The sequence below is a fragment of the Caretta caretta genome, chromosome 11 (assembly GCF_965140235.1).
Source record: "Caretta caretta isolate rCarCar2 chromosome 11, rCarCar1.hap1, whole genome shotgun sequence".
Taxonomy (NCBI): domain Eukaryota; kingdom Metazoa; phylum Chordata; order Testudines; family Cheloniidae; genus Caretta; species Caretta caretta.
Window position 1 is genome coordinate 69,233,297 of NC_134216.1, and position 13,975 is coordinate 69,247,271.

The window sequence follows — 13,975 nt, forward strand, 5'->3', positions numbered from 1 at the left end:
CAAAGGCAGAAAAGGAGGAAAGATCACTAACTCTTCCACCAGCCCCATCTTCACACAGAGTCTTGGATTCAGAGTTCATATGCCATCAAAGCATAGGTTGCATCAGGGTTGATCTCAGGCCCACCTCATTGTTAACCTCCGTTCCAGTTATCAGATCTGATGGCCTCCTAGATTTCTCTTTGATCCATTTCATCTACAGCCCCAACTAGATGCAGCCAGAAACAGTCCGAGATGTGACTGGTATGAAAGAACAACAGAAGAGGCTGTAAGGCGGAAGAGAGAAGAATTCTGCAGAGTCTTTGTCAACCAGCTTCTCTACCGAACAGGCCCATGCACTCACAGCTCAGCTGCAACGATTCCTTACGAGGTCTGGACGAAGGAAAGGGTGCGAGTTCCCTCACCACAGTGGTTTGAACGGTTACAACCAAAGATACATGTGCTAGTTCCTAACTACAGCCACTCCTCATGCTGAACGCCAGAGTATCCTTGCCCTAGGGGCGAGTCAGGCCGAGGCCTTGGCCTGCCCTTGGTAAGCCATCCCTTTTTGGAGGGAAATTAATATTGGCTTCTAGGTCCCAGTCCCACTGGCCACAGTTCAGGCTTGTTGCTGGTGCTTTAACTGGGAGTCTCTGTGAGTTGTCTTCCTATTGGCCACCTGTCGGAGCCTCTGTTGCAAGCTACCTGCTTACAAACCCCTCTTGACACACGGTCCTTATTTATGTCGGTGCCTCTGAGAGCACACAGCCCCTCCCCAGTGGCGAAAAGGAGTCCTTCTCTAGACCAGTGCCCTGGGTCTGGAGTACCTTGGAAAGCTGCTACCTCCGTGCCTCCCCCCTCCAGTCTCTGCTGTTCCCCCCAGGCTGTATCGCACTATTTCTGCAGCTCCCGCTCACCTCCTGCCAGCCCCAGCCTGCTCCCCTGCCACACTCCCATTCAGCCTGGCCCAGCGCTCAGACAGCCTGTGGCTGGCTCTTCCCCCCTGGACCATCGCCAAAAGTGCTTCCCAGGTTTTCCTTCCCCCAGCCCTTGCTTCCCAGGTAAATCACAAACGTGGATCCTTAACCTGGATGTTATCAAGACTGCGAGGGAAGGCTCCCTCCTGGGAACAGTCCCTCTCTGCCCATTGTGAGAGTACTGAGACCACTGTCCTTTCGCCCTTCGCTCATCAGTGATGACTCGCAGAGTCACTCCTGAGGGCGGGGGAAAAAATGAATGAAAGGGCTGCTCGGTGGATCATTACGGTAACACAGCAAATCCGGAAACTGGGCAATGCTAAGATTAGAAACAGAACTCGCCTACTCTAGGCAGGGAAACCTTGCATCATTTTGTCATGATGTCATGCAGAGTTTCCCTCACCTGGGAATCCCTGGTAGTGGCACACGCAGCTCAGGAGGGCAGAGGGTTATGAGCTAGATGCACCTGCCGTACTTTCACTTTCCGGTTTCCATTGATTCCAGCCGTATTAGAGCGTGGGTTTTTCTCCTTCGACAAAAGGAAAACAAGATTTCATTTTATTTTTTCCTAAAGAGTATAAAAGCAAGAGCAATGGAAAAGAGAGGCTACATTCACAGACCAGAGGGAGGCCAAGCAACCCTGAGGAAGAAGACGAGACTAAAGCCATTTCCCAGCAAACATGCTCCAAGGTATGTGCCACGAGGTCTGGGGCGTCTGTCTAGCACATGGGCTTACTCGACTGATCTGCTGTGATCTACTCTAAAGAGTAAGGATCAAACATTATCCGTCCCCCTAAGTCTCTTACCAGTTTATTTTTTATTATTAGTGCTGGGGGCCGTAAATTAAGGGGCCTGATCTGAAAACATTTGTGAATAGAAGAGTTGAGTTTGCTCAGCTGCGATCTTTGGGGTCAAGCCACCAATGTATATATTTGATTGTAGCCCTCATCTTCCTGCACCCCTTCTTTCCCCGCCTTGTCAGACTGTCAAAAATACAGTTTATAATCCTGGTAACCTGGAAATGGAGTGATGTGTGTATTTCCCCTTTCTGATTCAATTAGGAAAAATGATGGCTTGCAAATTGCTCCTTGTCCTGACCCTATGGACAATGTCTACGGAGGCCTTTCCCAAAGGGGCTCAGAGGAAGACGTGCCACCTCTCAAAATACAAGTCCCTGCCACCCTGGGAACTGGAGACCTTCAAGAATGTCAAGGACAGATTTGTAAGTGCAAAGAAGACACATAAGTAGGGCAATAATGGCAATGTGGGTGCTAGGCTGTAGTTTCAACCGCAGCCTTCTCGGCATATTACTGTGGGCAGATGAAATATGCTTCGGTAAGTTTGGGGTGTAGGGTTGCAGACGAAATAGAGAGAAGTCTCTCTGTCTGGATCTTCTTTGTTGGTGATCCCCCACCCAGTCTTAGTTAAGAAAGGGCAAAGCTCAGAATGTTCAGCTCCGGCAAGAGTCAGAGAGAGGCAGAGTCATGGACAGGGCAGGAAGGTGGGAACTGATCTAAAGCAGAATCACAGATTAGACAATAGCAAGGGGAGAATGGCATTCTTACTATTAGAAAGGAGCTAGGAGAGAAAGAAGGGGCAACCTGTCTAAGTGGGTGTTCCTGATTCGAGTCAGTCTAAGGAGGTTAGGGCCTGGCCAGCTCGGATTTCTTACAGAGTCAACCGTTCTTAATCTTAAATCTCAGAAAGTTTTGAAAGGCGTTCAAACTCTCTCCTGAGTTACAATCAAACCTAGAGAATGAGACCCAGTTTTTAACTATAGGCGATCTTTTCCTTCCAAAGAAAACTGAGTCTAGTCCTTTAAACAGACAATTTGAGGAACCCAAATTCATGTCATGCCATCAAGCAGCATTAGAGAGATCAAGTCATTTATTTTTCAGTCGTGCAAACATTCCACGTTAACCAATGCTGAAGCGGAGGAAGTGCACCACTCAGATGAGTGGTCAAGAGTTAAAGGATGCCGCTTCTCAGTTAAACTCCTGCACAAATGCAGTTCACAACCTGAAACCAGCAAAGCAATATGACAAGCGCGTGTTGTTGACTTCTGTGCCATATTTGGCACCTTCTCGGGAAGAGCCAGGACTCTAGTACAGCAGCATTCTTAGGGGATCGAGGTGTTGAGTCAAATTGTGCCAGGATTTTGTACCTTTGCATGGCTGAATGGGGTTATATGATGTAACTGAGGACCGAATTTGGCACTTTCTCCCCTGCTTTGTTTCCTTTACACATTTCCCTGTGTTCTTATTTTGTGCCTCCAGGAGGACATCATGCTGTTGTCAGACCGAAAATGCAACACCAATATTTTCCACCGGAACTGGGAAGTCAAAGAGCTGTCGGTAAGAAAGACCTCTGCCAAGAGAGACAAAGTTACAAAACAGCACTTGCTTCTTTCCAAGGTTGCCGTACTGTCTCTTTCTAAGCTGGATGCTGATTTCACGTGATCCTTTTGTAGAGTAACATGGAGAAGGAATTTATTCCCAGATGACACAGGCGTCATCTGAGGTTGGAATCCAGCCCTTTTTCTGTATCTAAATATTGTATACACTTAGGGCTGGGAAGTCAGATATTGAGATTGAGAGTGATCTGAAGCACAAAATGTTGTTGGATTCCAAGGAAGGAAGGTGTAAGCAACAGAGTCCAAAGGGTCATGACTAGCAGGCTCTGTGTACTGAGTGGATTCACACCTCCCTTGCGTCGTAGGTCGTTTCCCATTGGCCACGGCTTTGGAAAGTCTCCTGAAGCAGGCCACTCCTACCTGCTGCTAACACAAACATTCCTTATCTCCCTGTCTGCAACTCCCCTGGACACACTGTTTTACCTGCACATTCTCTCCCTAGGTGCACGACAGAGTGATCCTGGTAGAGACGGAGCTGCACCTCGTTATTGACGTGCTGGAGAACTTTGGGGATCCCAGTCTGTCTGAGCAGCTTGTGAAGCCATTAGAAATCCTGAGGCACATCAGAGAGGACTTGAAGAGCTGGGTGAGTATTGGACTGCAAATGTCTCGTGCCACAGTGGGTCTGGGAATTGTGTATTGAACTCCGAACAGCACTAATTCCTTAAGTGGATCCAGAATCTACTAATCCTTGTGCCAGTAATCGTGGACTTTGGTTTGCACATAACATAGTTGCTGTATGCCTTGCTCAGATACATCATCTAATTAGCTAATTAACTTGATTAACTAGTTAGGGACAGATGATGCCTGGCTGCTCTGCTACTGTGCAAGCAGCTATGTCCCCACTGTCGGCTTCTGGGCTGTAGTTTGGTTCCACTGCAGACACTGTGATCTCTTTCGCACAGCTACTGTTGTTTCCATGTGCCCCCCAGAACATCGCAGTGGAGGTGGGGAGGAACTGGGAGGAGGCAGACCCATGGGTGGCTGCATACACTGAGGGAGTATGCTGTACTCCTGCTCAGCTCCAGGGCATATTCAGTTTCTACTAGGTGGAGTTCCTCCCAGAGCTCCTCTGGGGAGCACAAGGCATACCTCCCCCTACACAGGGCCATTCCCACAGGCCTCAGTAAAGCCCTGAGTTAATGCTTCAAACACTTCTGAAGTTGAACAATGTAATACAAATGCTTGGTATTATTAATAGAACATGGAAGGTTAACATGGAATCCACAAGCGTAGAGAACTAGATAAACTCAATCAAACCAAGATCTGCCTTGGGCTTGTACTGAGAGGAAGGAGGCTCAGCCACTGTTCCTGAAATCTCGACTCATGTGCCAGTCTGCTTCATGGATTGATTTTCTTTTCAGGCTAGACATCAGCCTCACGGCCATCAACGCTCCCAGACACTGACTAAATGGCTCCTAAAATTCCATGCCGCCAAGAAAATGGTGAGTACATTTGGCAAACACACAAGACGAACTTCCATCACATGTTAGTGGGAACAAATCCATACAGGATCATCAGCTCCATTCCGTTCCCATGGGGCCAGTGCAGGATGGTGTCCTGTATATTGTCCAGGACCTTCAGCAGTCTAGGTGTCCTGAGACTGAATTAGTTCAGAAAGCTGGTAAATCTCTCACATCAGGAAGGGTTGTTACATCTGCTGTCAGACAGTAACAGACCAGGCATCCAGAAAACACCCTTTACCTTGTGGCCTAGTTTGGGTCCTCCCATAGGATGCAAATAGCAGAATTTCAGATAAACACGAGGCATCTGATCCTCCATTGCTCAGTACCTTGTACCTTGTGGAATCATTTATATTTGTGCAAAATGCTGCTGACTCTGAAATCCCCCCTCCCTCACACTGCTGGCAGAGCTTTACACCAACTTGCTATTCGCTTTAAAGAGGTGGAGATGCTGGGCTGGGCAATGGGAAAAGAGGCCCAGAGATCATTCATTCGTACAGATCTGCCAAAGCCCAGGCCTTCTTAGGAATCGGATCGAGACAAAGATAATACCTGTCAAGTTGACTGTTACCCCAGATCATTGTGCCTTTTGCTTCATTCAGACTCACTGCTTAATGTAATAGACTACAGCACACATTGTTATATATTTAGAATTACAGAACATTAGAGCACCGTGTAAATGAGTATTTACTTAGGTTCGAGTGTTTGTAAGGTCTTGTCTACGCAGGGACATCCAGGAAAACTAATCTGAATTAACTAAAGATGTGAGTTTGAAGGGGATTAGTTAAACTGCATTAAATCCCTGTATGGATGCTGTTATTCAGAGTTAAAGCGATCTCTGGAAGTGAAGTAACCCAATTAAGACCACTTTAATTTTGAATGAGGGTGTTCACACAGGGATCTAATGCCATTAACTAACCCACTTCAAATTCACACAGTTTGTTCAGATTAGCTTTCCTGGATGTCCCTGTGTAGACACTGCTCTGTTCACCCTTTTTCTGCATGCTCTGTGCTCCCTATCTATATACACCCCCTTCCATCAGGCCTTTGTGCAGTAACTTTCCCTCGCCCAGTGTGAGCCAGCCATTCTCTGTTACAATGTGTTCACTCCCTCTCTCCTGTCCCAGGAGACTCCGGGGTGCCTGGAAGCATCTGTGATCTTCAATCTCTTCCGACTCCTGAACGAAGACTTGAAGTGCGCAGCCTACATGGAGTTCTGCACCTAAACGCAAAGTTTTTACACTGTCTCACCTCATGCGTCTAACCAGACACTGGAGAGCCCAGCAAATGGGAACCCTGAATCCTTCCTACAGGATACTGTATTTTAACCAGGCACAATGCTCTTTCTGACTTGGCATCTTACCACGGATACCCATCACCCATGATCTCTGAACAAAAGACTCCGATACAGCTGATCTTCAGGAAGAGATCTCTCCAACTCCAATTGCCAGTACCTGATTGGTTGTAGGCCAATTCCTTAAGTGCAGCTAAAGTGTAAGGCCTGTTCCCACAGAAATCAATGGGAGATTGGCCATTGATTTCAGTGGGATTAAAATTTGGCCCTAGAGGATAGTATTATTTATTGTATTGGTTGATTGCTACGCAAAAATATTTGCCAATAGTATGTTGTGTTGCTGTTATTTATTTTAATTTAAAGGACTAGTTTTTCCCACCGTTTGTTTGATTTACAGACTAGTGACTATTTCATTATTGTCTTAGAAAGATGCTGGAAAATGCAATAATGTTGATGCATGGAAGGTGTTGCTGTATTAGACAGATTCCGAGAATCTATTTTTGTTTTACTGGCTGACATAATGTTAAGCCATCTGATGCGATCCTTATTTAAACAAATCTGATTTGTATTTAAGTTATTTATTGTATCTATCATTTTTATGTGCATATTTATCAAATGGGCTATTTTTGTAATATTTAATGTAAAAATGGAAGATGTAAAATTAAAACTGAAATGATATAAATTGATGATTGACCCTCTACTTGCTGACTGCATTATGTTCTGATCTCATCACCTCCAAAAAGCAGAAAATAGCAAAAGTCATTAAAGGCAGGGAAGTACTTCCCGATGAGGAGAAATTGATTAGCTGGATGGTGAGAGGGGACATAACAGAGATACTTAAAATAATGAAAAGTCTAAAGTTATAGCTATCTTCCCACGATAGCAAATCCCGGGGAACTCTTGGTGGCAGGACTGACTATTATGGGGCCTTTAAATTGGGCAAAAAGCACGGACTCTAATTACTATCCTATACTTATCACAATATATGTGACACACTCTTCTAGAGTAAAATGCTGCTGTTTTAACTGGAGCCTGATTGTAACATGTATTGCTTTTTGCTTCCTTTTTATTTGTACGCATTGATATCCGTGTGAAGGTCTGGGCAAACTATTCAACTGCTCTTGCAGAGTACATCGTGGCTGCAATTTGCCCTGTTTTTGTCTGAGGGGGATAGATACTGGGGATTGGCACTCGGGAAACCTGGATTCTATTCCCAGCTCTGCCACTGACCTGCTGGAGTGGTGGATGACGTTGGGCAAGTCACGTCTCTGCTCTGTACCATCTGTAAAATGGGAATACTGATACCGAATTCCTTGGTAAAGTGCTTTGAGACCTTCCCGTAAAAACACTCTATAAGAGCTGGGTATTTTTCATATTATTATATGCACTATATAAAAAGCCTGATTCTCCGCTGCCCCAGTGCTGTTACCGCTCGTGACTTTTTCACAGGTTGCAGGATTTTAGCCAGGGCTGGAGTCTGTCTGGTGATGATGTGAGAATCTCCAACCCTCTTGGGAATTGCAGCCTGGCTTCTGATTGGCTGTCTTTCCCACTGTCTCCGGTCGTGGGGAAGAGCAGCCAATCAAGGCTGCTGCAGGAAGCAGTCAGAGGTCTCTGCCCCTTAGGTGCCAACACCATTGTCACAGGAGTGGAGGAGAGAGGAGCTCAGAGAGGCTCCACTCCCTCCTCCACTCCCTGCAACACCCATCCCTGGGAGAGGGCCGGGGAAGGGACACAGCAGCTTCAGGAGGAGCTGCGGTGAAGGAAGGAGGGGTAGAAATGATGGGGACACAGGGGGACGAGCAGAGTTGATGTGGAGAGAGGATTGAGTTGGGGACAGGGTGCCGAATGACTTGCTGGGTATGGGATGGGCAGTGGAGGGGCACAATCACCTTACAGAATAAATATGGAAGTGTTAGCAACACTATCTCACAAACGCACTGGGGGGACAGGGGAATCCAAAAGACCAACCCAAAAAACTACAGGAGAATCTTTTTTAATAAAATCTCATGATTGTTGGTCTAATTGCATGAGATTTAGATTTTGACATGATTTGTGGATCTTTGGGGATGGGCAATATTGCAACCTTGCACTTGGATTTGTTATTTACACTACTGCAAAATGGTACCAAATCAACAGTGATCACTTTTTATACCTATTCTGCATCACTTTGCATATGTGCAAATGACTATATTTATAAATGGTTCAGGAAAGCAAAGAATCAAGCCGGGACTCTTTAAATGTTGGTGAAGTATCATCATCTTCCCCACTAGGGTGAAGTTCTGGAATTAAAAGCAAAAAGTATTTTGGCTCTCAAGGACATAGTCCCAATTTGATTTAAAGTGACACTATTGCCAATCCCAAGAATTCAAAAATCATGAGTCAGGTTGCCACCAAATCACAAGATTGCCTTTAAAGTCATGAGATTGTTTTAAAAATAATACATTATGGGTTCTTTTGTAATTGCCTGCTGGTTATTGAGACTTTGGGGAGTCACATTTATAAACCTTTTCCCCCAATCATGAGGCCTAGAAATGTACTTTTATATTTTAAATCAAAGCTAAGAGTCACACGGAATCACTTGACTCCAGGAGCTGGGGTTTTAAGAATAACACCAAATATGACAAAATTCAGAAAAGACTGCAAGACATCCTGCTTTTTCCCCAGGATAGTCCCATGTTTCACGGGGGATTCATACCAGCATCTCCCAGGCTGGGAGGAGTAAGACCCAGTTGGCAACAGCAGCCCAGGAGACAAAGGAGGTAGGTGCAGAGAATGGCCTTGCCATGGGGCTGGATGAGGAGGGAAGGGAGAGGCCCTGGTCCCCTGGCCGGGGCGAGCTATTTGCTGAACATAAACAGCCTACAGGCCAGCAGGGAACAGATCGGGAGACTTCACGTAAGGAATTGGTTGATGCACTTTTCCTTAGGGGTGACAAATGGCAACCTGGTGAAGGATCTGTGAGAGCTGGCGGAGGGGGTAATCACAGTGGCAGGCTGTGTGAGGCCCTGGGGGCAGTATGGGGGTTGAAGAAAGGAAGTGGGGCCCTGGGGGGAAGGGAGTTGGAAATGAGAGTGTCACAGAGGCAGGGGGTGTGGGGCCCTGGGGGCAGCATGGGGGTGGAGCCGGGGGGGGGGGTCACAGAGGCAGTGGTATGGGGCCCCGGGGCCAGTGGGGGTGGAGCCGGGAGGGGGGGGTGGGTCACAGAGGCAGGTTCTGGAGCCTGGAAGGGAATGTGGAGCTTGAAAATGGTGGCCATCTTGGCTTATGAGAAGCTAAGTTGAGGGGGATGGGAGAGGGACTCAGGATGTTAAAGGGAGCAGGGAAGAGGGGTGAAGTCTGGCTCTGGGGTAGGGAAGGGAGCTGGGCTGTAAGGCAGGGGACTCCTGAGTGCAGTGGAGGAAGCTGCTGCATCAAGTGCTGAGGATTTGGGAGAGGAATGCCCCCACACCCACTCCCCGAAACATGCGTATCCTGCTGCTGGGATGAAGCCACATCAGCCTAGATGGGCTGAGAGTGTGGTCCTTGGAGCTGACTGGGCCTGCCCAAAGTGGCTCTGGCCCCAGCACAACCCACCAGCTCCTTGTTGCAATTCAGCTCGATCCTCTGGGGGCAGGGAGCCCCCCCCCCACATTGGCCACAGGTGCATTGTACTCACAGGGGCATGGCTTACATCCCTTCTGCTATAAGAATTTATGCTGAGCCATATCCAATACCGTGCATTCTAGGCCTAGTACTACTATGCATATGGTAAAGGGACCACGATTCGGAGAATTATGGAACTGGGTCATTGGTAGGTAGCTCACAAGCCTGCCCCCTCTGTCTCCTGGTTGGAGGAAATCAAAAGCATCTGAACACATTCCTTTGGTCTTTGGAGTGAAAACCCCATCCAGAGTCTTTAGCAGCCAATGTTTACAAATGTGATTTTTTTTTTCTCTTGACTATTACAGCTGAGTGATTAGTTCACAGCCAGGGAATTTTGCCTCTATTTCTGTTCGCAAAATTCCTGCAAACCAATAACAAACACACTTGAGAACGTTGTGACTGGAAAACATTCAACATCATTTTGTTCACCCTATGGCTTGTTAGTCAACAAAACATTACGTTTGAGCCATGCGACCTAAAACTGAGTGGCTTCTTAATAATAATACCTAACTGTTCTATCGTGTTTTTCATCAGTAAAGCTTAACATGCTTTACAAAGGACAGCACTATCATTATCCACTTTTTACAGATGGGGAAACTGAGGCACAGAGCAGTGACATGACTTGCCCAAGGTCACCCAGCAGGCCATAAGTCATATGATATGATATAGCTTCTGTCCCTGAGTAGATGAGCATAATTTATGAATCCTAGAATATCAGGGTTGGAATGGACCTCAGGAGGTCATCTAGTCCAACCCCCTGCTCAAAGCAGGACCAATCCCCAATTTTTGCCCCAGATCCCTAAATGGCCCCCTCAAGGATTGAGCTCACAACCCTGGGTTTAGTAGGCCAATGCTGAAACCACTGAGCTATCCCTCCCACATCATCAACCAGCTATCATCTGCAAACACTCTCAGAAAGTAAATTTAATGTTCACTCATTACAAATACCTGCAAGTGTGCCTGCTTAACATTTGCTTTCTCTGATCATTTATGCTATTAATTCTCAATTACACCAGTGTTTGTGGAAAGCAAACACAACAGGAGTGTGAACACAGCCAGTGTAAACGCATTTGCACAATGGCTGTTTTGATTGGCATTTTAAAAATTGATTTCTGTTCTAACAGTGGGTGTCCTTCCATTGACTTTAATGAGAGCTAGACTGGACCTCACATGCTCAGAACTGAAAGATAAAGTGTGAAAAAACAACTCTCAGACTGTTGGACAGACTGACTCAGGAGTACAACTGAGAGCTAAATGTGTATAATTTAGGTGATGGAGACATAGCTCTAGAGAGTGTTGAAGGGTATTGTTTTGTATTGTACAGCTCCGCAAAACTAGGAGCAGAAGGACAAAATTAAGAAAAGGAGAGTCAGATCTAGACAGTGGGATCTATAATACTAGGATGTAATCTGAAAGGGAAGCAGTGGAAGTCTCATACCTTGAAATACTTAGAAGTGGACCGGCCGAAGCACAGCTGATATTTAATATTTGATGAAGAGAAGCAAGCTGAAGGTCTCAATGAAGGGGTGGTTGTGCTCAGAGCAATGGGTACGGAACGTGATCTCCGTGCATGGACTCCACCTCCCCAGCCAAGTGTGGTGAGAAGCAGCAATGGTCCAGGGACTGGTGAGTGCAAATATTGACTCTTTATTGGTTTTAGCTGTATATTGGGATGTGTCTTGTTGCTGTGAGCCCATATTCACCTCCACTTTAGTAGAATGAGTTATTTTAAATGATAAAGCAATTAGTAGTGTCCAGCCATTTTAAATTGGTTGACTGACCATTTCTAACCCTCTACTGTAAACTTAGAGTAGAAATCACAATGAATATTATTGCTGCAGATCATTCGAAAGTCAGCGCAACTCTTCCATTGCTGACACCCATTGTGCATAAATGGTTGGTTCAGATAATATATCCCAACAATGCTTTCCAAGGACAGAACCCTTTGCAGCAATTCTGCAGAAAGGTTTCAAGCTCAGAAGTCATATAAATTGTCAGCAATCCCTCTTTGGACAGAGCTGTGGAAGATCAGCACAGAACCCAGAGTTTGCACAGTCATCCAGCTTTACCCAGTCGTTAGGAGCATGGCAAAGCTGGGGATTTGGCCAGCACAGTACCTTTGAGCAATCATCTGCGTATTCAGATGTATATACAGATACACCTGCGTATATTGGCATGACCAAGCTACACCTTTTGTGGTTTCTTTCCCACCAGCCAGGTCTCCCGTTGCTGGGAACCAAAGACTCAGTCTTAAACTATCTGCTAAATGTGGAATTCTTCTGAATATACCTAACTTCGGTGAGAGTAAACAGATAGAGACTCCAATTTACAATTCCATTGCCAGGTTTGGGGTATAACTTAGGCCACCTCCGCAGGTGCAGAGAGTCCTCTTGGATCGGAATGGTTCTTATTCAGCTGGGCCCGGGCATGGGGTTGGTGGTCACACAGAAAGGTTGGAGGCCCAGCAGAGCAGGGGATGGCTGCGGGATCCACTAGTACCGCCTTTCCCGACATAGAGGGGCCTGGAAGGTGTATGCATTAAGATGGTCCTTCAATAGCATGTGACAGGGTTAAAAGGAGCATCAGCAGGTTGCATTTGTCTGAAGAGGGGCTCAGCTCTCAAGAGTCTGGAAGACGCTGGACTATGGCTGCTAGGGCCGGGCACAGGGGCTCTGCTGGCTGGGTGGCTGGTTGCAGTGGCAGGAGTCGGAGCAGCAATGATTCCATTCCACAGCCGCGGGTCAGCAGGGAAGGGATTCCCTCCCTCTCTACCTCGCCGACTTCCCCAGAGCGCGCCTGTTTGCTCCAAGGCCTTGCCCATTGCCATAAGCTAAACTGCACGAGGCCTGCTTTAAACAAACTACACGTGTCTACGTAGCCTTCTGCACTGACTTCACCACTTGGGTTTAAAAATCACTGGCTAAATTAAGCCAGGACAACTTTTTCATGCAGACAAGGTGTGAATCAGTGAAATAGCGCCTCAGAGCCAAATTCTGCTCCCTTACACCCAGGCAGCCCTTCTGCAGTCAATGGCGTTGGATATCTGTGACCGGGAGCAGAATTTGAACTCAGGTCTAGATTTGGCCCAGAGTCTTTAGAGAAGCCTGACAAACCTGCTGGGCTCTGCTTAGTCTCTGAGCAGCCTGGGGCTCACGAAGACTTTAACTGCACCAGAACCGGCCAAAGATACTCTCCACTCCTACAGCTCAGTGAACTCACCCTGACTCCGTGGAAGCAGCAGTATCGGAGAGTCCCATACTTCTTCTCTACTCTAATAACACAGAAACTGGGATGGATCGTGATCTCATTTACATCGGTAGAAGCAAAATCCGGATCTGTTCCACAATGTGTTAGATCATTGCAAACAATTAAGGGCTTTTACTGTTTTCCTCTGGAGGACGTTTCTTCTAATAATGACATCACTAAGTAACCTTGTCAGTAGCTCCTCCCACACACCCCCTCCAAAAAAACCCCCAAAGACCCATGAGCCCTGTTCCAAAGCCTCTTCTCTCCTAGCCATACTTCCTAAACCAGGGGCCAAAACGAGTAGGAGAGAGACTCAGAGCCGCTACCGCATCTGCACCCCCTCCAAAGCTGTTAGGGAAATTCCAGGTTAGCAGTTATGACAGCTTTGCAGCAAGCTTTGTGCTGCCAAAGTAGGTAAAGCCGCTGAAATGGAACTGAGAATCCCAAATGCTCCAATTCTTCAAGGCAACTACAAAGAACCCAACATTTAATCTCACGATTTTTAAGACAATCGGGTGATTTTCCAAGGCTTGACTCATAATTTATAAACACCTGGGGTTGCAACACTATGAAAAGCGCTTCACTGTATCCCTTTTGAAGGGAAAGTGGGAATGTGTAAAAAGCACCACTCCAGAATCAGTTCCACTCATGGCATTGGCTAAGGCAGCGTTACCGCTTTTCAGATATCTTAAAGCCAAAAAACATGTGTGTCACCTACTATTAATGTAGCCCTTCCTGTCAGCCATAGCAATTATCCATCCTAGTATAAGGGGACTGTTGCCCCCTTACTAACATTCAGTGGGGGTGTTTTAGTTGCTAGCTCCCAGTACTAAAAAGAGGGAAGGGCCGATGGGGAATCAGGACCCTGAGACTGATAGCCCCCAGGAACAATGGGGAGAGGCCCATGCTCCAGGTCAGCCTGAATGACAGGGCGAGCAGGCTAATCAGGGAGTCAGAAGAC

The 13,975-nt window shown here is 46.7% G+C and overlaps 1 protein-coding gene across 1 annotated transcript; it reads left to right on the plus strand.

The window, feature by feature from the left end:
• Positions 1-1,633: 1,633 nt before the first annotated feature.
• On the plus strand, positions 1,634-6,768 carry LOC142068473 (interferon lambda-3-like). Its single transcript, XM_075117627.1, has 6 exons — positions 1,634-1,643; positions 2,015-2,175; positions 3,230-3,307; positions 3,809-3,952; positions 4,731-4,811; positions 5,957-6,768. Exons 1-6 carry the CDS (start codon positions 1,634-1,636, stop codon positions 6,053-6,055), a joined length of 573 nt encoding a protein of 190 aa, XP_074973728.1. The 3' UTR covers positions 6,056-6,768.
• Positions 6,769-13,975: the final 7,207 nt, after the last annotated feature.

Coding starts and splice junctions, on each gene's coding strand:
- LOC142068473 (XM_075117627.1), top strand. Junction 2,176..3,229: donor AGAATGTCAAGGACAGATTT/GTAAGTGCAAAG, acceptor TTGTGCCTCCAG/GAGGACATCATGCTGTTGTC. Junction 3,308..3,808: donor GGGAAGTCAAAGAGCTGTCG/GTAAGAAAGACC, acceptor TTCTCTCCCTAG/GTGCACGACAGAGTGATCCT.